Source organism: Quercus lobata, chromosome 10 (genome assembly GCF_001633185.2).
Source record: "Quercus lobata isolate SW786 chromosome 10, ValleyOak3.0 Primary Assembly, whole genome shotgun sequence".
Classification (NCBI taxonomy): domain Eukaryota; kingdom Viridiplantae; phylum Streptophyta; class Magnoliopsida; order Fagales; family Fagaceae; genus Quercus; species Quercus lobata.
In genome coordinates, this window is record NC_044913.1 from 10156263 (window position 1) to 10181487 (window position 25225).

Genomic DNA, 25225 nt, shown 5'->3' on the forward strand with positions numbered 1-25225 from the left:
TAATTTACTAAAAATATTTACAATTGTAAGTCTATATCTTAATTAATATGCCAAACTTTAGTTAAAAACTAAAAATGTTAGCTCATTTTAATAATAATAGATAGTTTATCTATTTAATAAATACTCAATAGATAGTTTATTTATTTATTTATTTAATAAATAATAATATAATAATAATAATAGTATTTGTGGTGCACAACACTTAATCAATTTGACAGATGGTAAAAAAATTTTCCCACTTACATTTTCATTTCCCGCACAAAATTCTCCAAAAAAAATTTCCCACTTACATTTTCATTTCTCGCACAAAAGTTTCATTTCTCACACGAAGTTTTTACTCATATAACTCTCTCATTTTCTCTCTATCTCTCACACGGCCTCTCACATTCACACACACACACACACACACACAACCCCACCGGCGCTGACGAGCAGAGCCATTGGCTCTCTACCGTCAACCCATACCCATTGGCTCTCTCTCCCTCACGACAAGATCCTTTCTCCCTCTCTCACCTTACCACCCCCATACCCATATCCATTCCGATTTTGCTGATGTTGGAAACTTGGACCACTACGCAAAGTACTTGAACCAAACGCTTGTTACGTATGGATTTCCGGCTTCGTCAATGATCTGGTGAGTTTTTGTCTTGATTCCTTCGGGGTTTTTTTTTTCTTTGATTCAATCGAAATTTATGTTTGTTTCTTTAGGTTTCGATCGTGAGGACTTGCAATTGTATGTACTCGTTGCTTCAGCAGAGGCAGCGCGATGTTGAATTCAAAGACTCTGCTAACGAGCAAAGACAGCGGTACTGTTGGAATTGCCATAACATGTCCAATTGCTTCAAATTCACTTTGATTCTTTTATACGAAATGCTGCATCTGTGTCATGTCTAGTTCATCCAAATTCAGTTAATCACATTCGTTTAGATTTATAGAGCATGAACAGAGAATTCTAGAACTTTTTCCTAAAGCTCTAAATTTCAGCCTTGGTGCTTGTTTGGCATTGTTGTAGGAAGTAGAGCTTTTGTGATATAGAGTTTTATCTGAGAAGCTCTTTGGTGTTTTAAGTGTTTGGCAAATTAAGGTGAATAGTTCTTTAAAGTTCTAGATTTATAAAGTATGAATAGTTAATGGTGGTAAGTTATTTATTTGATTTTTGGTTTTGATTATTGTGAAATTTTGGGTTTGGATTTGGATACTTAACATTAGGTTATTTATTTAATTTTCAATTTTGATTTTTGTAAAATTTGGGTTTGGATTTTGTGGTGTAATATGTAGATACTTTATTTAATTTTTTTTTAATGATTTTTGTGAAATTTGGGTTTGGATTTGGTGAAGTAATTTAATTTTTGTGATGCATATTTTAATTTTTGTGTTTAGGCGGCATTTTGTTATGTTTTGTTCGTACTCTTGCTTTTTGTTCATGTCTATATCACTGCACTATGACACTTGGCTAGCGTGGTTTCTGTGTTGGAATCCATTTATGGGTTTTCTGCTATGAAAAAGAGCTATGAGTTGTTGAAGGGAAAGAACCTTAATGCCTTTGGGCTTGTTTTTGTGTACTTGGCGATCTGTGGGGTTATTGGTGGAGTATTTGGGTTAGTGGTTGTGTATGGAGTTAAAACCTCTTTTAGTTGGTTGAAGTGTTTTAAGGTCCTAAAAAACACCAATATATCTGCTTTGAGTTTTCACTAGAAAAAATTTAGAAGAAAAAAAAAAGTTGAATTCAGCCACATATACATTTGAAACTATTGTTTAGCCAATGTGAGAAAGTTTGTCTTATTGGTGGAGATTTATGAAGCAATCCGTTTAAATGGTTGGTCTTCATGCTTTTGTTGGAAGTATCATATTATATATATATATATATATATATATATATATTGAAAGTTCAAAAACGTGTAAAAACACCTTTGAACGTTTAGATCCCCAAATAACAACTTAATCAATTCAAGCAATAAGTCAAACAACTAGTGTGCGGAAACTTAACATATGCTATCATACGAAATTGATTAAATACTATCTAAGCCATAACAAAATAAAATCCACAGCAGATAATTTAAAGGCAAAGATAGAGGAAGGAAGATGCAAACACAAAGACAACACGCGATGTGTTATCGAAGAGGAAACCGAAGTCCTCGGCGAAAAACCTCTCCGCCGCCCTCCAAGCGGTAATCAATCCACTAGAAAATATAGTTGGGATACAAGGACAGCAATAGACCCTCCAAGCCTAATCTACCCAGTGCACCTAAGCCCTCCAAGCTTCTTGCTCCAACGAGGTTGCGCCAAACCTTTTTCTTTTCTAGCTTTCCGGATTCCGCTACTAGACCGTAGCATCAACCAATGAAGATTGGTTCCTTCCTAACTGCTTCCCAGAAATCCAAACAACAGACTCACAATGATGATGATGGTGAGAACCTGGTTTGGTATAATGCCTCTTAAGGATTTGACAATGGAGAGGAAGAGAGTTGAGGAATTTGAAGAGATTCTAAGGTAGAGATTGTGGGTGAAACAATCTGGTTTTTCTTTAGGGTTTCTCTCTCAAAATTCTCTCTGGAAGCTCTCTTTCAATCGTGGGTAATAGGGGTATTTATACTGGAGTGGAGAGGAATGTGAAACGTCAGAATTCTACAAAACAGGGGTGGCTGACGGCTTGACCTCGCGGCTTGACTAAGTCGCGAGATCCAGTCGCGAGATAACCGTATGGCCAGTTGTCCTGTTTTGTCCTGTAGTGCTCCAGCTAGCAGACTGTTCACCTTCCAGCATGCTTGGCACGTGAGGTTGCTTCTGGCGGCTTGAAGCCGCGAGTCACCCGCGAGACCCAGCCGCGACACTCTGTTTTCTTGCACACTCTTGAGCAAACTTCACTCTATCTCACTCACTACCCTTACATCAAACCCACCTAAATACAGGGTTACTAAATGCTGAATTACAAGCAAATTTGGCACGGAATAAAGCCAATAAGATGGTTGAATAAATTCAACCTTACATATATAATCTCTGTGTGAGTGGATGGCTGCCTTAAGCGGCCACTCTTTCCTCGGAGTAATTTCTTATGTGTGTGTGGATGGCTGCCTATATTAGATGACAAGCAGGCCTTTGAAAAGTATAATTGGACTCATGTCATTTTGACTTTTGAGATCCTCAACTTTTCTCTACATTTTTCATGTGCAAAGGATAAATTTTTGCAAAGAACTTGTTAAATTTCGTGTTATAATTATGGCCATTAGGTGGTCCTCCAAAAGCTTGGCCTGCAAAATTGCCAAGTTTGCAATCTAATAATGGTTGGATCCTGTTACCAATAGAAAAGAATTATTTTAATTGTGGAGATTCAAATGACAAATTGAGAATCCTGGTACTCTAGAGATGTTAGATGTATATTTGGGTTTATAGTATTGTAGATTGGGATTGATTATTTTTATTTTGCCAAGGCTGATGTGCTTTGTCCAGTGTGTAAAAGCATGCTTATGAAGGTTGCATCTTGGCTTATACTATATTGTAAGGAAGTCTGGGGCTTCCCTTCCTTTTTATTTTTATTTTTTTAATAATATATATCTTAAATGAAAGATTAAGGCTTCCTTACATTTTTTTTTTTAAATATATATCTTAGATGAAAGATTGAGAATGTGATCATGCATAGACGTCTGATAACACATTGTAAGGTCCAAGTGAAGTAGGCAGGCTCTCTATATTATGTGGTTTGGTTTACCAAATAAAATGTAGTTGACATACAAAGTTGCCAAAAGTGGGTGTCAAATTACCCCCCATAAACAAGTAGCTGTCTCTTATTTCTCCTTCGTCCCTCTCTCAAGCCATCTATTATTATCAATCCACCAAAATAATAGCGAAGATTATTTTTGAGTATTTATATTGTTAGTAAGGATGGGAATGATTAAAGATTTGGGTTTTTTTTTTTTTTTTCCACAATCTCTTATGGGTCTTGCTCCTTTCCCCCAAACAGCATTTTGACCAAGTGGGTTTTTGATTTGTGCAAGTCTGGAGTTGTCTCCACGTGAAGGCCAACTGAAAGGTATTGTCCTTTTCTCGTTTGTGCCATTGTTTCTTCTTTTTCTTCTATTTTTCATGATGTGGTCTTCTTCCTTCTTTATTTCTTTCTTTCTTTCTTTCTTTTTTCCCTTTTTTTTTCAACCTGTTGCTTCTTGTTCTTTGTTTTAAGAATTCCACTGTACACATATGCCTTAAGAGAATTGAAGATGCTTATTTTTTTCTCCACTTGGTTACATATGCTTGCAATACTTTAATGTATTTTAAAAAAAATTGAAAAAGAAAATCCTTGACCTTACTCTGCAAAACATATGCTTCTTGTTGCTGTTGTTTTTGTTGAATATGTCATGCTAATACTCACTTATTATTAACTTACTCTGCAACTTAGATTTACCTATCAGCAAATTTGACCACCATAACTCATTGTTCCCACTATTTGTGTAATGCAATTGGTCTTTCCACTTTTAGTTCCATGTTTGATAATCTCTCAACTTGGTTTTATTTCCATGTTTGATATTCTCTCAAATTAGTCAAGCTATCACCATTGAGAAAATGCTTGAATGTTAACAATTATACTTTTCAATCTATGATTTCAAAGCACCACAATGATTTTTTTTTCTTTCTTTCTTTTTAATCACAATTTCATTTGTTTACAGGTGGTTTATTTGGATATGTGGTTCTGTCAAAGGGTATAATTTTGATTTTGATTTGCTTTTTGGTTGATGGTTTCAGATGCTCGTTGATGATATTGGAGACATGACAATTACCAATGATGGTGTTACAATACTGAAGATGCTATAATTTTTTGATGGCTTTTTGTGTACAAAGAATCACATTTAAACAATTGCATTTTTTGGAAGTGTTGAAGGATTTGTTTCAATACTTCAGAATTTTGATAATGGTTATAGACAATGTTATGTATTTGATAATATATTGTTAATATAATGTTAGTTTGGAGACATTTGTAGTGTTATCTAGTTACATTTGTGGTATTGTCTTAGTGGAGCTAAAATTATTATAGGTTATTTGTAATAGATATGTGGGTTTAGAACCCAGGAGGAAAAAAAAAAAAAAAAAAAAAAATCACCTATAGTGGTAGGCAAAAACCGCCATTGAAGGACTAATATTTTAATATAACTAGCCAATATCCCGCGCGATGCACGGTGCATTTTGAAATATTTTGGAAAAAAATATCTTTTAACACCTTGCGTTCATTAATACAATTATTGTTAGTCATGTTTAATTTACAGAGTTTTAATAGTAGAACTAAATTCAAACCAAACCCTAGTTCCTAACCATAATCAAATCCTGTTAAAGCTTAATATTAAAATTAAAAATTTTATTGAGTGTAGTTAGTGCCAAATTTGCGAAATTTAGATTTGGCAACATTCTTTGTTATTTTTTGTAAGTATCCCAAATTTGCAATATGCAGTCATTTGAAAGTCACAAACAACAATGGTTAAAATGTAATTCCAAAAACATTTATATTCAGTTGCCCCTTTAAAGCTTTCAAATATGAAATTCCTCAATTTCTTATAACTGGAAAACATGAACAGAATTTACATTCTTTAATGTGTTATTGTGTCATTGTCTGAATGATCCACTTTCTACAGAAGATTGCATAAAGTTCATCTCCTGCACATGTAAACTCAAACCTTTTAATTCACCTTCTTGCACAAAGTACATTAAGAAACACATAAACTAACATGAGCTCTACTACATTGATGCTTAACTACATCCAAATAACACTCAAAATTGATTAAGAATGAAAACATTAATATCCAAATGTTAAATCAAAAGAATATCATTAATTAACAACAAAGATTGCACATTGACAAAGAGCAAGTTAAATTTAAAAGAGAAAGAAGACTAAATTAAAATGCACACAAAAGATGAAATTTGTTCTATGTTGATATCTAGCAATAATATATAGTTAAACCAAAAATTCCCTATAGGGCCTTTGAGCACTGTTGCACCAATAGGTGGCTAATGCCTAGCAGTAGTTGAAATGAGATTTTAATCGAGGATAGTCATTATTCAGCCCCATATAGTTTCAGTTACGTGAATGGAAGTTGGAAAGTAAGAAAAGGATGTATACTAATAGTTATGATAAGATGCACTAGATTTTAACAATATGATGATTATTGTCCCTGAAAAATAAAAATGAACCCAGTTGATTACTGAAATGAAAAATAACATCCCAAAGAAAATAACGGGAAAAAAAAAATTGACCTCAAAGGGACATTCTAATTATGATGATATGATTGTGGTATTCGCAAAGGTGTGGAGAGAGATCAATTGGATACGATTGGATTCCTTGCCATTTCCCTTGTCATAGGATTTCATAAACCACTTCTTTTTATTTGCCTGTAAGAATTCCAACAAAACACCCAACACATCAAAATTGCAAACACTAATATTGAATTGATAACAACACAATTAAAACCTAACCCTCTGTTGCAAACTCTAATATTAGATTGATAACAACAACAAAAATTAATTTAGTTTATATTAGTTAAAGCACAATATTTGTGTTTCCTCTTACTTAGCCAAAAACACAATCACTTTTCTAGAATAAAATTTCGAAAGGAGAAAAAGAATAAAATTTCAAACCCTTACTCACCATCTTTGAACTTTATAGATTCTAAAATGCAAAACTGCGATTTTGCCATAGGATTTACTCATTTCAAGCACAATCTGTCCAACAATACATTAAGAATTTGACAATCACTTTTCTAGAAAAAAATTTCAAAAGGAGAAAAAGAATAAAATTTCAAACCCTTACTCACCACGTTTGAACTTTACAAATTCCAGAATGCAAAACCGCGATTTTGCCATAGGATTTACTCATTTCAAACACAATCTATCCAACAATACATCAAGAATTTGAGTTATAAAAATGTGATTGCTAGAAGAGAAGTGATTGTTAAAGGAGACTCATGACTAGAAGTAAGTGTACTAATTAACATATAACTTAGATAATTGAAAAAGGTGGGCAATTGAAGGGTTAGATGTAGAAGAGCTATATAACTTAGATAATTGCAAGAGGCGGGCAACTAAAGGGTTAGACGTAGAAGAGCTGAATTAATGATTTTTTTTTCTTTCTTTATTAAACAATTAATGGTATACTTGAAAGTTTAAAAGTTATTTTAGTCAATTGAGACTTGAGAGAAGGAGTGATGAGGAGTAATAAGTAATAGATGAGGTGTAACTTGAACCAAAAAAAAATAAAATTGGATGGCTATCAAAGACGGCGCCACATGGCAAAACTTCATGCTTTCCCGCATAAGATTTCTGCTTTTATATATATATTGATTGAAGACCTATAGCGGTGTTTATCGCCTGTTGCTAAAGCTTCAAACATATAGCGGTGGTTTTGGTCTGCCACAATAGTACCTTTTTTTTTTTTTTTTTTTTTTTTTTTTTTTTTTTTTTTTTTTTGTAGTGCAAATAACTAATTGCGAGGGTAGAAAGGTCCTTACAAATAGTTGTTAACGATGACTGCTTTCTCTCACTAAAAATAAGTTGTCGACTTTTCTTGTCGTCTGGTAATATATTTGTGAGGGCGGATTTGTTCAATAACAACGGTGGATTTCCCTCGTAAATTATCTATTTGCGAAGGTATGGTTGCAAAATCTCTTTTAGTAACAAGAGCAAATACGACGGCCTTCGAGGGCCATATACTCTCGCTAATAACCTTTTGCGACGATAATTGAATATTTGCGAGGGCATTTTACTCTCACTAGTAGACTTTTTTCTTGTAGATTGCTGGAAACAAAAATCTACGTTCCAATGATCTACAACTATGTCCCTGTAAGGATTCTTACTCGTCTCTTGTTCTTAGCTCAATTGTAGTCCAACATCTATGCCCTAGATGACACTTTTAGCCCTTTGACTTCCTTATTTATTTGCTAATGTATGGTTAAAAAAAATATACAGATCATGTGCCCAAAATATCTTCTGTGGTTTCTATGCTTGCAACTGCTTCATTTGTGGCGACATCTATTACTGCCGGGCTGCTTACGGTTTCAATTGCAAGCCTTTCCTCCATTGGGACATTTTCAACACCATTTTCTTCTTTTTCTAATCCTGCAAGTAATCTTTTTGTATGATATCTAACTCATTTGAGCAGTTATCTCATTAATTGATATTTAGTTATACAATGATAATCTTCTACACTCTTAGAAACACAACAATAAATAAATTGACATTAATGCTGAGGTTGGATTTTATAAAAGGGGTAGAGAATAATCTTACAACTGTTTGGGGTTTGGAAAAAATTTCTTTAAATGACATTCTTGACAAACAATCACTATCCCAAAAAAGGTTCTATTAGCATGTCAATGTGCACCTTTAACTTTCCTAGGACACCTTGAATAAGAACACTAAGCACATCGCTGGTGATCTCTTCATTCTAAAGTATGTTTGTGGTCTTACTTTTTTCAAAGCATTTCATTTTTGGTCAAACAAGATCTTTCTTATGTACAAATCATATTTCCTTTTTTTTTTCTTTGTGGCTGATCCAGTATTTTCCAAGGTTTGAACCAAAAGTTAATCAAACTGTACTAGCAGGCTATTGCACTATGATTATATATAGCCTCTTGACAATCAAGTGAAATAATAGACATACTGTGGAACAAATTAACCCTTTTCCTCCTCCTGTAGAAATAATACACTCCCAGAATAATTTTCCTTGATTTTTATACATAAAATTTAATATATAATTGAACTCTCTAAATATTTTGGTTGGTTTGAGTCTTTTGTCTGACTTTTTGAACCAAAAGCCCAACTGAAGCCTACAGAGCCTATTAGTACTTCTGCCAAAGATGGAAACTAGGATTGACCTCTTTAGAGTGGGATTTTGTGAGCTGGGGTGTTATTTAAGAACTGCACCACTCTTCCTGAACTTATCAGACATAATTTACGGTTTATGGCTGGTAGATTAGCGTAACATACTGTTATTTAAAATATCTGACAAAAATAACTTATCAAACCTTATGAACTACATTATTCTTGTAGAACCAATGATCTTTTTTACTTTTCTATTTCATACAGAGAAGTGCATGCCATATTCAGGTTTTTGCATTATCTAGATGGCTGGCAGTGAGACTGCCAGTGAATTATTATGAATTTGCAAGGGGTTTGCAATGGAGCATTCCCTACTTCAGTCTTCCATGGGAAACTGGGCACATCCAGCCAGTCGTAGTGGGCTCCAATCCTCCTACCAACTCAGATTCCTACAGGTCTAAAATTCATGATTCTGGAATTTTCCTGGGTGTGTAGCCAAAACAAGAGAATTTGAGTAGGGTTGCTTCAGTATACAAGGCACGATTGCGGCCGAATCCCAGAGAATATATATCATACTTTCAGGTCTGAAACCACTATTTTTTCTATGACTTGCTTTTGACTTCTTTAACCATATAATGAATAAATTTTGTGATACAATGCATTGTACCCCTGCAGAACAATAGTAAACCAGATGCTGAATATATTCTAGATGGGTAAGTAATGAGGCCTCTTATTTCTATCTATTACATGTACTTGCATATAGATTTTAGAGACATAAAAAAACGGAGAGAATATTCAATACAGATTTTTTTTTCCTCAAAAAATATTCAATATAAAGCAGAATAATTATGAAAGCAATAATGAAATATTTCATCTTCTTCTTCTTCTTTAAAAAGAACCGTTGAATGCAATTTAAAGAATTCTGGGAATGGACTATTTGGTATGCTAGTTATTTAGATGTAGAACTTTGTGTTGGTTCTCTGAAAAATTAAAACTATTCATGCTTTGAATTATTTCAAATTACTGATCAAAAAAAAGGACAAACTTGATACTTAATTCCCTATTATCCATTTCTGTTTAATTTGTGAATTCATAATTTGGATTTTGAAGTGCCACAGACAGACTCATTTATTTATCAGTGTAATATCTTAATAGATTTTGTCTCGTGTAGGTGGGAGGAATTTAGTAGAACCATGTTCTGGTTAGCCATAATTGGTGGCAGTTTAATACTGCTGCATGCTTTACTCCTTGCCATCCTAAAATTCAGGAAGCAAAAACAGAGGAGTTATGGACTACTCACATTCCCAAGTACGTCCTATTCAACTAGTCCAAGTCATATTCCCTCATAAAGATCAAATACCACAGCAACTATGGTGGATTCCTTGACGTCCAACACAAGTTTTGATACACATGGTGATGATGGGATCATTGCCTCTGATGACAAAACTGAAGATCTTTGTCTGAAAGCTAGAGAGGTTTCTAGGGAAAATGTTGTGAGAACATCAGAGACGATGCTCTACTCAACTCCACGAAGTTCAATGCAAAGTACATCCCGATCTACTGGACCAAATCATATTCCCTCAAAGAGATCAGATACTGTAGTAACTCTAGTGGATTCCTTAACGTCCAACACAAGTTTTCATACACATGGTGATGATGGGATCATTGCCTCCAATGTAGAAACTGAAGATCTTTGTCCAAAAGCAGAAGAGGCTTTTGGGGAAAATGTTTTGAGAACATTAGGGACAAGGCTTGACTTGGCTCCACAAAGTTCAATGCAAAGTACATCCCATTCAACTAGACCAAGTAATATTCCCTCAAAGAGATCAGATACCACAGCAACTCTGGTGGATTTCTTCACGTCTGGCACAAGTTTTCTTACACTTGGTGATGATGGGTTCATTGCCTTTGATGACAAAACTAGAGATCTTTGTCCAAAAGCTGAAGTGGTTTCTAGGGACAATGTTGTGAGAACATTAGGGATGAGGCTCGACTCAACTCCACCAAGTTTAGCACAGAGTATGTCCCATTCAACTTAACTGAGTCGTATTCCCTCAACGAGATCACGTACTGCAACAACTTTGGTGGATTCCATGACATGTAGAACAAGTGTTCATACACATGGTGATGATGGGATCATTGCCTTTGATGGAGAAACTGAAGAGCTTTCTCGAAAAGTTGAAGAGGTTTCTGGAGGTAGTGTTTTGAGAACATTAGAGACAAGGCTCGACTTAGCCCCACCAAGTTCAACTCGAAGTACGTCCCGTTCAACTCAACCGAGTCCTATTCCCTCTACAAGATCACGCACCGTAGCAACTCTGGCAGGCTCCTTGACGTCTAGCTCTTGTGTTCATCCACATGGTGATGATGGGATCATTGCCTCTGATGACAATACTGAAGAGGTTTATCCAAAAGCTAAAGATCTACAAGTTTTTGGGGGCATTGTTCATACAAATTCAAAAGCACCTTTTAACCAAAAGCTATTTGGGAAACTCTGATTATACTACAAATTGCTCGAGTCCTTAAGACGCGTTGTGCTAGGGACTATGACTGGTGTCTATAAGGACCACTGGCCTTCTGAGATTCCCACTATAATATTGCTATGCATCACTTCTTTTCAGCTCTTATTCCTTATTCTCAATAAGCCTTTTATTAATAAGGCAGTTCAGTTGGTTGAGATCATTTCAGTTTCTAGTGAAGTATGTGTATTTGCTATTTGTTTAGTTCTCTTGGAGAGTCCGTCTGCAGCCCAGGATGAGACTATAGTCGGAGTGTTCATGCTTATAATTTTCCTATTGGGATTTTTACCACAGATAATGAATCAATGGTATGCTCTCCAAAGACAGATAAAGCAGTTGGACTCTAAAAAGAAGCGTTTCCTAACTGGTTTAAGATGGTTTCAATAGGATTAGCTTTGCTTTTCATCTCACCGGATTTTTTGGAAAGTGAGTTCCTAGGAATTTTTGGGGATGGTGACCAAGGGCCGGAAGAGGATAATGTCAATATTCATGACCAAGGAAAGGAAAAGACTAATGACACTGGTGACCAAGCAAAGGAAGAGACTAATGACAATGATGACAAAGGGGAGGAAGAGACTAACAGAAGGAACTCTGGGAGTAGTAATAGAAGGAACTCTAAGAGAAGGAACAGGAATAGGAACTTTGGGAGTAAGAACTCGGGAACAACTATGCCAGAAAAATCATGGTTAAACCAACTACGAGAATTGGTAAAGGTTGTTACGAACTGTATGGGATTGCCTAAGATAATTTGAAGATGGCAGCCAGCAACGTGACCCGTTAGAGTTGTTATTTGATTTAATATTAGGTGTTACCTTAGACTCTTAGTTGCTTAGTTGTTATATGAGAAGCATATAAGGCTTTTATAAATGCCTGTGAACAATAATATTATACAAGTCGAAAACCCTTGCGATGCGTGGGAATATATTATTACTTTGAAATTATGGTACGATGTATAATATGTTCTCTCTAAAAATAAAAAATAAAAATTCTAAAATTATTTTTCATTTATCCATCTTTACATATATATCATTTTAATATTTTAGGTGTGTTTGATTGAAATTATTTCTTTTTGAGGTGGTCCATATTTTTCTAAATTATATTATGGTACGTTGTGTTTTCCTTTTTTTGCTTACAACTAAATTCTTTAAGTTTTTTACTCAAAAAAAAAAATTCTTTAAGTTTCAAATATGTTATTCAAATTTCTCATTTCTTAAATAAGATATCATGATAATCAAAACTCATCACAAAATTACACCTGATATTACTCAAATAGTTGAGAAACACATTCAAATGCATAGCGAGATTGTATTTTAATATAAATTCTAATTTTCAATTTCAAAATAACTAAGTATTATGTCAAACAAAAATCAAACAAAAGCTATGAGAGGGAGAGAGAAGGCTTGTGATGGAGAACTCAAAAACACACATAAAATTGTATATTAACCCAAAATAGTGTTATAAAAAAAATATAATGATTCATCAACCTAAAGTTAAGTTGCAAGAAAGAATAAATAATCGAGAAAGAGAATAATTGCCTTTTTTGGGAGAGACTTGAATTTGATAAATTTATAGAAAATAAGATGAGAAGAAGAATAGTCAAAATAAAAGATATAGTCACACCAAATTATCCAAGTCATTTTATGTAATTGAATAACATTATATTCTTATATTCTATCTTTATAATGCAATATGATAGCATTTGACAATAATAATAATAATAATAATAATAAAGGAAAAATTTACTTGAAAACACAAAACCAAAAAGTTTGGAGCATGAAATTCAATTCAATCCTATTTATTTTTTGTAGTGGTATGCATCAACTTAAGGTAGAGTTTTAAAGAACACACAAATTCATCAACCTAAAGTAAAGATATAAAACATAAAATAAAATAAAATAAAATCCACACAAAAAAGAAAAAATATATATGAGAGAGAGAGAGAGAGAGAGAGAGAGAGAGAGAGAGGGAGAATAATAGTAGAGTTCTAAAGAACATGGAAATTCATCAATATAAAGTAAAGATACAAAAAATATTTTTTTTTAAAAAAAAAAAAAAACTACCAAAAGAAAAGAAATACATGATAAAGAGAAAGAGTAACAACCTTCTTGTGTGATAAAATATGTATAGAGTGAAAGAGATTAGCAAATTTATAATAAGAGGATGGGGATAAGAATAGTCAAAATAAAAGGAAGATGAAGGGATAAAGGAAAAGTGATATTAATGTTAATAGTAGTGGGCAGATGAAAATGTAAAAGGGAAGAAGAAACATTGGAGAAAATGTAACCGTTAACTACAAAATTAATTAATAAATAAATAAAGTCAAAAAATAAAAAGAGAAATGATTGAAAATAAGTAGGTGATATGGCCGCAGACGTAGCTCAACAAAGTGTAGTAATAATAAATGTTACGCTTTAACTTTTAAATATATATATATATATATATATAGATTATCATAATGATTGTGAGAAAAATCAAGCTTATATATGCTTGTTAAGAGGTCCCCGTAACCCCTTGATGCATAACCATAAAGAAAATTTCTAACATTTACTTACTTTCCATATTTACTTCTGAAACTTGGGCTAATGCAACATAGGTTCTAAGTGTTTTTAAAACCAATCAACTTGGTCCCTAAACTAGTAAACCCAACTTGGATCCCAAAATGTTACTCATTTTCTCTACTCTCTCATAGTGATTAGGGATCAAGCAATGGTAGAGCCAGGAATTTAGGTCAAAGGGGACACGATTAAAAGACAAGATTAAAAGTAAAAAACTAATCTAAAAAAATTAATCAATATCAATAACAAAATAATGTAATTGTCATGCGGAATCTAACATAAAATGTAAATTTTAATTTATTTTTTCACATCTAGCTTAATTTACTCAATTACCCTCGACGATTTTTCATATTTTGAAATCGCTACATAATTTCTTCACACTTAATAATCTTGAATGTATCTTTCTCAATATATGTGACTAAGCAATCATTCGTCAATTGATCTTCCATTGAATGCTTTTAAAAACTCAACTTGAATGTTTTTAAAAACTCAACTGAAACTCTAAGGTACAAACTGTATCAAGAGATTTTTTTTTTTTTTAATGGTAGGTGTCAGGCATGCTTTATATTATATATACAATTTTTTATTTTTTTCCAGAGTTCTATTAGTATTTGGCTACTATGATTCCTATTCCATATAGCAGTAGGTTTTTTTTTTTTTTTTTTTTTAATCATTACTAGGTGGGACCCATAGTCTTATATTAGAATTATAATAGGATTCTTTTTTTTTTTTTTTTCAGAGTTCTATTAGGCTACATGTGTTTGGTTGCGCATGAAAAATAGAATTTTCCGGAAAAACATTTCAGTTGACCGTAAAAATTATGGCTTTGACCTGGAAATTTTTTTACACTTCTATTTTCACTTCAAACCATTTCCGGGCTTCAGACGCGCAAAGAGAGAGAGAGAGAGAGAGAGAGAGTGAGCTAGAAGAGAGAGCACAGGTGGCCGCCCAACCAAGCTCCAGCCAGCCCAGATCGTGCCGCCCCCACCGAAGAGAGAGCACAGGTGGCCGCCCAACCAAGCTCCAACCAGCCCAGATCGTGCCGCCCCCACCGCTGCCTCCACCGCCCAGATCACGCCGCCTCACTGCCCAAAAAGAAGAGAGAGTAGAGAGCCTTTTAGCTCATGACCGATCGCACCACAAGGAAAGCCAAGATCGCCGAGATCGTCCCGCCGAGATCACCGAGATCGTCGAGAAATTGATGGCTTCCTCTCTTCCTCCAAAGCTTCGATCTTTACCTTCTCTTCCGACGAAATTGATGGCTCCAATCACTCCGATTTGAAGAGAATGGATCGTTGGGTTGTGGCCTGTGAGTCGGTGGTGGTGGGGATCGGTGGTGTGGGTCCTTGGGTTGTGGGCTGTGGCCGGTTGTGTGGGTTTTTATTGGGTTGTGGTGGGTTTGTTGATAGCCATTGTTGATGTGGATGGGTTGTTAAGGTGGATTTGTGGTGGTGTTGGTTGTTTTTTTTTTTTTTTAATTAGAGTTGTTGTGGTGGCAAGTGGTGGTTTGTTGATGTGGGTGGGTTGTTGAGGTGAGTTTGTGGTGGTGGTGGTGGTTTTTTCTTATATAAAATTTGTTTGGAAGCTGAGAAAATAGTTGAGAAAATGTGAAAAATTTGTGGGAAAATAGCATTTTCAAAATGTTATCAAACATTGAAAATTGTTTTCTATTATAATTTTTAAAATACAACCAAACACTAGAAAATATTTTCCTTTCCCGAAAATATTTTCACCTGAAAATATTTTTCACCCGAAAAATATTTTACATTGAAACAAACACAGCCTTAATATTAGGCTACTGAGTTCTGATTCCTACCGTGTATCAGTAGGTTGTTCTTCTTTTCTTTTTCTTTTTTAGGTGGAAAATTTTTTAAAGTTCAGGTGGGGCACCTGCCCCCTCTCCCTCCGCCCCTGGGATCAAGTGAGCCAATACCCCACATGGAAAAAAATGTGCAGCTCCCGGCCCAGGGGGTCATAACAAGGAGCCAAAAATATGACCTCTCTGCCTTTGGTTCAACGACGTTGATCGCTCTACTTTACCTTCTTTAAGCTTGAGCTCTCAAATGATATTGGTTTGAGCTTGTTGACAACGCCACATTCTCCAAACAGGACTGAACAGTTATTATATATGTTATTTTATATTTTATATTAAAAAACAGCCTGTCTTCAAAATTGACCCTTTCAATCATCTTCTAAATTCTAATTACATTCACGTTTTTACATGTTGTGCACAGTTCCCAACTAATGAAATTATTTAGTCAGATATTCCATTATGGGCTGTTATAAGTTGGCTTTTGACTCTTTGTAGGAAGAACTATGGTAGAGCCAATGTGAAGTTGGCTCTATTTTATGATTGGCTATTCATTGATGAAAGAGTGGATAATATTATTAACATTGAGCCTGAAATGCTGTTGATGGTATATTCCACTCCCAAATACATTGATATGACCCTTCTCAAATTTTTGTTCCTTCTGGCGGACAACTAAATGATGTACGACATATTGATATTCTAGAAGTTAAGGGTGTCTCATCAGCTTTCACTGTACTTCTCAGAAAGGAGTGATTCAATCAATGGATGTTTTGACCAATTGTGATGCACTTTCTCCCGCGGTAAGGGAGAGACTTGGGAGTAATTTTATGGTATTTTGATAGCACAATCAATGACACTCATTCTTGTGAGGTTTACTTATTAAATTTATGATGGTGAATAAAAAGCACCTAAATTTGTTCCAAGACTTTGAAGGTTTTTGTCAAGAGCCAATGCTCCTAGTTACCTTTTGACACCTTTGAGCTGGTCAAATTCATGTTGTATGGAAAGTGGAAACTGCAACACCCATCACCAAAAGGGCAATTTACAGATTTTACATTTTACTTTCATGTGCGTTTGATTTTAAATTAAAAACTAACTTATTTTATTATTTAATTTATTTCTCTACTATTTATGGGTTCTACTGTACTTTTTGATACTATTCATGAGTCTCACTATACTATTTCAACTAAATTTACTTTTATTTACAGTATTTTCAATAAAAAGTTTTCAATTTCAGTAAAATAAGCAAATTCCAAATAGACTCTACTGTTAGAACATATGTGATTTGATGTTAGGAACATATGTCAATTTAGAATTGGTTAATCCTTTGACAAAACGTACTTTACTTGTAATTTGGTAGATTTAGGATGTGTTTAATACTTCAAGAAATAAGGTTTCAAGTTCTAGTGTTAAAGTCATGCAAATCTGTCCAAGAAATGAGTGAAGAAGTGTTGGATTTTAAAACTCGACAGCTAATATCTATCGAGGTTTAAAAAACTGCTGAAGCCCGATGCTCGACAGCTAGCTTGATAGATATCCTATCTATCGAGATTTATAAAATTCAGTTTTTCAAAGCTGATTTTCATCAAATCCGTGTGTATATGTTTGGGCTTTCTTTTCTCACAATCCTAAACATATATAAGGATTATTTTAAGGGCCGTCAAAGGTTGCACAAGCGTGAAAAAAAGTTTTGTTCATGCAAATTGTGATCAGAGACAAAATTTGACCTAGTTCATCCTTTTCTTGAAGAAACTGCTGTGTTTGTACACCGTAGGGTTTTGTGACCAAGAAACTTCATGATTTTCATCATATGATGAATTGAAAAATTTTGCAACCAATATCTTTCTCAAGTTGGTGATTAAGTCATATACTGGAATCCGCACATCTATTGGCTAGTCATGTACTAGGAGCCGTGCATTAAAAGGAGATATTGTCACTACAGAATAAGTTCAATTGGGTATTGGGGTAAGGGTTCAACTATAAGTTGGTATAAGGTACTAGGATTCCTTTACTTGTAACCGCTTGTTGTGATAATAGTGAATTCTTGAGGGTGGTGACCTTAAAACCACCCAATAGGGTTTTTGCCGTGTAGGTTTTCCTCATTCGTAAACAAATTACCATGTCAATTTAATTTTTATTGCATTTAGTTAATTGGTAATTTGTTTGTACTACTATATATATTGCATGTTAATTGAATTAATTAATTAACTTGGCTAATTAATTTGTTAGTTCATCATAAGGGATCAATACATTCTTGGCCTATCATCTACGTCAATAGAATTGCAATGGTTTCACTATTTTTAGGAAGGGGGAAAAAATACAAGATGTGATGATACAATATTTATTTCTCAAAACAACACAACAAACCTTAATCTGAAACAACGATGTTTATATCATACACATAGAATTCACAATGGCCTAAAAATTGGCCTAAACCTAAGAAAATTTTTCATTAAAAACCGTAGCACTTTTATATTAGGTCAAATCATAATCCAAATCAAGCACAAACTAACTAGCCCAACACTTACACCATCATATGTAATAGGCCTTCAGACATTGAAGGAGTTATTATATTCATTTGTAAATCTCAGTAATCAAAAAAACAATGGGTGGCACTGTTCTGGGCTCAGTTACTATCTGGTCATGGCCCATGCTTGGCCTTTGCCTCATATAGCCATTAGATTGATCCATTTGGTCTCTAGCAGTGTTTATTACACAAAGAGCAATACCGGTACTACAACATTTTACACAACTTTTACTACAATTTGCCATGTGATGAGTTGTGAATGGTAGAGATGTAGACCCACATGGATCCACCATTTTTTCTTCACCACTGACAATTTATCACGAGACAAGTTATGACAAAAATTGTGTTAAATGTTGTGGTACTAACATTACTTTTAGAGCATTAGCATCAGGCATTCTAAAAAAAATATTATTTTGACACATCAAAAAATTACTTTATCTATTTTAACACATCACTTTACAATACACCCTACATCACATATTCTATTCTTGTTTTACTTTATTTAAATAATCTTAATTTATTTTTTCTTTACTTTTTTTAATTCTTTTTTATGCTTTATTTTTTGTTCTCAAAGTTGGGTGAAGAGATAAAGGAGAGAGAATCTTTCAATAATTATTAATTAATCTCAAGTTACCAACGGTACTAAAGAGAGAGAAATTTTTGAATAAAAAAATAGTTAAATATTTATACAACATCTGCCCATATCATCCTATTATTAGAATCTCACTATAGCAAATGCCAAATTTATTTGGCATATGACATATCTCGTGAATGTATTTTTTTTTTTTTTTAACAAAGTTTAGCTACAAAATTAATTGTAGTCTTAGGCTACAAACTCACTCAATATCTTTTAATTGGAGGTGAATTTTAACAAATCCACCATTGGATTACATCTTCTTCTTATATCCTCCATATTTGCAAAATTTCAAGAAAATTAAAGATCAATAGCTATGTCATCAATAAATTTTTAAATTGCAAGTTTTTGTAATTTAAAATTATGCATAAAATATAATATTATAGATTATATAGTAAATAATATTTGATTGACACAAAAATTGACATGTGTATTAAGAACATAAATAACATGTAATTCAACGGTTAGATTTTAAAAATATGCAGTAATATTTATTTTATTGAGTAAGTTTGTAGCCTAAAGTTACAACCAATTTTATAGCTAAATTTTGTCTATTTTTTTATGTCTAGTCTGCTAAATATAAAAATTTAGCATTTAGCATACCTGATGTTAGTTCTTTTATACAAAACTTACTTTACACAATATTACACACACCCAAAAAGTATTTAAAATTGTAATTCAAGTCATGATTTCTAGCTTAGAAATCACAATTTCAATATATATATATATATATATATATTTGTGTTTATATAAAATCATGTAAAATAACATCTATGCAACAAGAATAACACTTTGGTTTAAACTTAGCTTTAGCCTAGTGGAACCTCTTAAATAGGTTGTTCGTAGCTCGCTTGTCAATTGGGTGTCTTCTGCCAGGAAACAGAGGCCATTACTAGCAAGTCAACATTCAATGGGCTTGTGGACCATCTTTCTCAGTCTGGCAATTATACTTGATATTCAGACCCATATAAAAAGGAAAAAAGACAAAGAAGGTCTTTGAAAATAATAAGTGCTTTACAGTCTTTTCCACAACCGTTGACGCCAGTCTTCGTTGACGCCACAACTGCTTTAAAGTGTTTTCCACAACCGCGGACGTGGCAATGTCTGATTGCATTCTAGGAGGGTACAATTTTTTCCACGACACTTCTTTTTTTAATAATGTTTTTTTTATTAAAGGAGAATGAATACTATAGAAATATTAGAAATTATCGTTGGCGACGTTGAGCTACAGTACAGAAGTCTTCAAAGTTCAAACCGAAGGAGATGGCTAGTATCATCAAAAAAAAAAAAAAAGAAGGAGATGGCTAGTATTGTTAATTTATGATACTATTGCCCGTTTGGTAGGGTATTTCAAACACATTTTTTAGTATTTTAAATACACTTACATATATTTTCACACATTTTTTCACCCACATATATATAAAAACACACCAATATTACTCAATTTCTTCTACCAAACAACCCCTAGCTTTGTCTCATTGTGATTTGTTCTCATTGAACATGTCACTTCAAGACCACTTTCACAGTTTCACCTACTACCATTTGTTAGATTCATTGAACCAGTGTACCTCTAATTTAAGCATGGAAGTCTTTATTTACTTACTTATTTAATGTAAAGCTAGTGTACTTTTTTAATAGAACAAAGTAGTAGGGGTGTGCAGAAAACTCACCGACCCACCAAACTTGATCCTATCTGTCAGGTTGGGTTGGTTTTTAAGGCTTGGTAGGTTGAATTGGGTTACAAAAAAAAATTTTATAGCGAGTCGAGTTAGGTTTGAGTCATAAAATTATAAACCCGCCAAACCCGACCCGACCCACCATATTTAATATATATTTAAAATATATTATATATTTAATAATTTTTTTAAAATCAGTTGTAGGGCACTTATATATATATATATATATATATATAAAATATTATATAATTAATAAATTTTTTTAAATAACCAGTTCTTCCTATCTTATATAAAAGCCAATTAGTTCACACAAATTCTAATAAATTACTATTGTTGTTTAGTCATTAGTGTTGTTTGCCTTTAAGAAGTTACATTGATACTAATCTTTATGTTTTTTTAATATATTAATATTAATATTTTTTTCTACTCAATTTAATAATAATAATAGAAAATTTGTCAAACCCATGGGTTCAACCTGACCCATGTGGGTTGGGTTAGGTTGAGTTGGACTTATATGATGGGTTGGGTTGGGTTGAATTTTTTCTGACCAACCATAATGGGTTGGGTCAAAAAATCCATTCAATCCGACCCAACCCGACCCGTGCACACCCTACAGAGTAGTATATCTTGAGCCAAAACAGTCAATCATACAATACAAGGGACTTCTTCTAACAAGACTACAAAAGATTCTTTTCCCAAAAAAAAGAATCAATATAAAAACAAAAAACAAAAGATTCTTTTCCGTTTTGGAAGAATCAATATAAAAAAAATTCGTTCACTTTTCAATTATTGTCCTTTTGTTTTTAGAAAATTCTAGGTCTACAATGTGGGTCTTTTTAAATTATCAGTGGCAAGTGCCTAATGGTGATGGAAAATTATAGGTTTATATATATATATATATATATATATTGATAATCATGGCTACCAAATATAAAATAACCAGAAAAGTAGCTTTTAACTACTTCTTTTGTCGTCATTTTTACCTTCTTTTTCACGGTCTCATTCCGCGTTGTATAGTGGAGGAAAAATTTAAATTATTGAGTTGTTTTAAGTTCGATACTTCTATGAAAGTGCACCAACATTGACCTCGTCATTTAAAAATTTCTGAGTTGTTTAAGTTCATACTTCTATGAAAGTGCACCTATAGTGACCTCGCCATTTAAAAATTATCAATGATGATCAGATGGTCCCTCTCTTGATAAAATTATTGACAAGGTGGGATGGAGCATGAAAATAACAACAAAAGGAGCCTATGTTCTTTGCAGTTTACAACTCTGCTACATGGTTTAACTTGTGAATTATGAGTTTTGAAAGTTTGAGAAATTAATTGGATATGTAAATAACAACAAACAAGGATTGATCTCTGAAATATAGTTGGGAGATTTTCTTTTCTTTCCTTTTTGATCCCTCAAGCATTATGTGTAAGCATTCTTTGTTTTGGTTGATTCGTAGAGTGAGTGAGATTAGTTGAGCCAAGAAAGTTCTTGAAATCATGTATAGCAACTTTCCCATTTATGGATTTTTGTACAATCTTGATAAGAATTGACTATTCATAATCCAAAATCTTTTTAACTCTTTTACTTTGTAGCAAGGATGTCAATACCGTACCGGTTTGGCCACCGGTACGATATATTTCGGATACCGGTCAATACCGGTGTACCGTTTCAAGTTTACCGCTATTTTTTATATTTATATATATATATATGTATGTATGTATGTATGTGTCTGTGTATATATATATTATAATAAATATAAAAGTTTACCATAAAACATTTCTTCAATTCAAAACTAATTATTCATGGTTTTAGACTTTAATATCAATTAAAAGGGAAAAAAATAAAAAAAATAAAATAGAAAGCTTAAAAGTTACTGTGGGGCCCGGCCCAAAAATAATAGGCTAGTCCAAATTCAGGCCCGTCCGAGGAGCGTCCTGTCCAAAGAGAAATCACAGATAAAGCATTACTCAGTCCCAATAGCGCCAAGAAAACCTGTCCGAAGAGTAACTCCTCCTCAGACATTACGAAGCCCAGACGAGGAACTCGCCCCAACCATTTCAGTTCATCCTCACAACATATAAAATGAATAAAATCCAAAATATCTCATGGAAAGCTGCCACCACCACATTAATTGCGCCCCAACCACCCTCTTGGCCGCATTAATGAGGAAAAGACCCCTGAACAGTACTACCTTGATCTCTGCAACTCACAAAGGGAGTGATAAGGGCGTCTGATGGGACAGGTGCTCAAATAGATGCTTAGATGATCAACAAGTGTAAGGTTGAGATGAGAAGAGGAGAACTATATAATATAGTGGAGTCCCTCAAAGAAAGAGGAAGAAAAAATGTATTCGGAACTGAAGAAATAAAATCATACGTTAGAGATCCATTCTTGTATTTTTATTTTTCTGCAACAATATTGTCCATGTATCAGACCGAATAGGCTCACTGAGGCTAAGTTCTTTGACCCATCCTCTACAAATATTTATTGTGGGTTGCGCCTTGGGCCAAGGCCTGATCAATAGAATTTGGGCCAGGAAAATCGTGTAACCACAATTGGCGTCGTCTGTGGGAAGAACTAGGGCATCAGCTAGCACAACGGTCGAGCATGGCAGAACTAGGTCCGCACCAGGAGAATCCTCACCAGGCTAACTCCCAACAGACACAACCCGCCGAGTCCTAGAGGCAAAATAACCCCGCCAACCCAGGCGGCAGGGGAAATCGTGAGGGGAGTGTGCACACTATCCGGACAAGCCAGACCCACACTCAGATAGGTAGTCACGTGTCCCAGAGGCGAAATAGTCACCAGGCCATGCAGCGAGAGATAGATGATCTGAAAAGGAAGTTACGACGTGTGCAGTGAAAACGATCTCCTTCTGACTCAGACGAGTCCTCTAATGCGGAGGATGCGAGTTACCGACGGAGGTCAAGGACCCCCCCAAGTGAAACATTTTCCTACGAGAAGGAACCACGCCCTGTGCTGAAGTATGAGAGCACATCCAGCAAGGGTTCGGGAAACGATGCCATGAAGAAGGCGCTGGACCAGGTTTCAAGGTCCCCCTTCACATATAGAATTGAAGGGGCTAAGCTGCCTCGATGCTTCGACCAACCGGCATTCGCCATCTATAACGGCCGAGCAGACCCGGTAGAGCATGTGAGTCAGTTTAACCAAAAAATGGCAATCTACTCGCAAAATGAAGCCCTTATGTGTAAAATCTTCCCATCCAGCTTGGGATCAATGGCGATGAGGTGGTTCAACGGCCTGAAGAAAAATTCCATAAGCTCATACAAGCAGCTCACTCGGGATTTCTGCTCCCGCTTTATCACCAACACCAGAGTCCCCAGACCCCTCGGTTCGCTATTGTCCTTATCCATGCACGAAGGCGAAACTCTGAAAGCGTACTCGGATAGATATTGGGAGGTGTATAACGACCTAGATGACAACCATGATGCTGTCGCTATCAGCACGTTCAAAAGCGGACTCCCCACCGAGCATGGCTTAAGGAAATCCCTCACTGGTAAACCGGTTGCCAACGTTGATCAGTTGAGGGATAGGATCGACAAGTACAAAAGGGTGGAAGAAGATCAGCTGCAAGGAAGGGGAAAGGAGAAGGTCATTCCCCCCAAAGCAAGTGATTTTAGATTGGAACGGTATAACCCTAACTAGCCGATGAGAGATTTTTCGCGACAGGCTGGACAGAGCAACCCGCAGACAGTGAATGCCGTATTCAAGGAGCCGGTACAACAGGTGCTGGAGAAAGTAAGAAACAAGCCCTATTTCAGGAGGCCGGGAAAGATGGCTGGAGACCCTTCCAAACGTAACCAAAACCTGTACTGCCACTATCATCAAGACCATGGGCATACCACTGAGGATTGCAGAAATCTATGGAATCACTTAGATCAGTTGGTCCGAGAAGGGAAGTTGCGTCACCTCCTGCACCCCTCGAGCGGCCATCCCGGTCAAGCAGTGCAGGAGTCTCGAAAGGAGGTGTCCTTAAGACTCCCCACCGGAACGATTCATGTCATCCTCGCCGCACCAGGAAGAACTGGGCAACCCTTCCCCAGGGTACTAGCTGTTGATTGGCTCCCCTCCGGGAACAAGCAAAGGGAACCCAAAAGGTTAAGAAAGGGAAGCTCCTTGATACTGGGATTCTCGGATGAGGATAAGAGAGGAACTATTCAACCTCACGACAATGCCTTGGTGGTTACGTTAAGAATTGGGGGCTTCGATGTAAAAAGGGTGTTAGTAGACTCGGGAAGTGCGGTAGAGATAATGTACCCTGATCTATACAAGGGGCTGAACTTGAAGCCGGAAGATTTGACAGCCTATGATTCCCCCTTTCTCAGCTTTGAAGGAAGGATTGTTACGCCAAAGGGGCAAATCCGACTACCCATACAGACTGGGTCGGAGGTGGTAGAGGTGAATTTTATCGTGGTCGACGCTTACTCACCCTACCCCGCAATAGTTGCCAGGCCATGGATCCACGCCCTAGAAGCCGTAACCTCCACACTTCACCAAAAAGTAAAATACCCATCCAGAGGACAAGTAGATGAGATCCGAGGAGATCAGGCCGAGGCCAGGAAGTGTATGGTGGCCGCCATTTTACATAGGCCCCATACCGAGTCCTCAGCCCCAGAGAGCTTATAGCAACCAGCAACCTCGGCAGGGCAGGGCGATGGGGCAGCCGAAGAGATAAGATGTGAAAGTTTAGATAAGAT

General features: G+C 35.2%; 1 protein-coding gene across 1 annotated transcript; it reads left to right on the forward strand.

Annotated features, from left to right (window-relative positions):
- Positions 1-366: 366 nt before the first annotated feature.
- LOC115964318 lies at positions 367-9285 on the forward strand. The gene is made up of 5 exons (XM_031083653.1): positions 367-634; positions 709-806; positions 3992-4027; positions 7942-8108; positions 9058-9285. Exons 2-5 carry the CDS (start codon positions 767-769, stop codon positions 9283-9285), a joined length of 471 nt encoding a protein of 156 aa, XP_030939513.1. The 5' UTR covers positions 367-634; positions 709-766.
- The last annotated feature ends 15940 nt before the right edge of the window (positions 9286-25225 follow it).

What these genes read in the sequence shown, in the direction of transcription:
- LOC115964318 (XM_031083653.1), top strand. Translation starts at nt 767, where the DNA reads ATGTTGAATTCAAAGACTCTGCTAACGAGCAAAGACAGCG. An exon ending in ACGTGAAGGCCAACTGAAAG is followed by an intron (nt 4,028 to 7,941) that starts GTATTGTCCTTT and finishes AAAAATATACAG; the next exon opens with ATCATGTGCCCAAAATATCT. An exon ending in ATCCTGCAAGTAATCTTTTT is followed by an intron (nt 8,109 to 9,057) that starts GTATGATATCTA and finishes TATTTCATACAG; the next exon opens with AGAAGTGCATGCCATATTCA.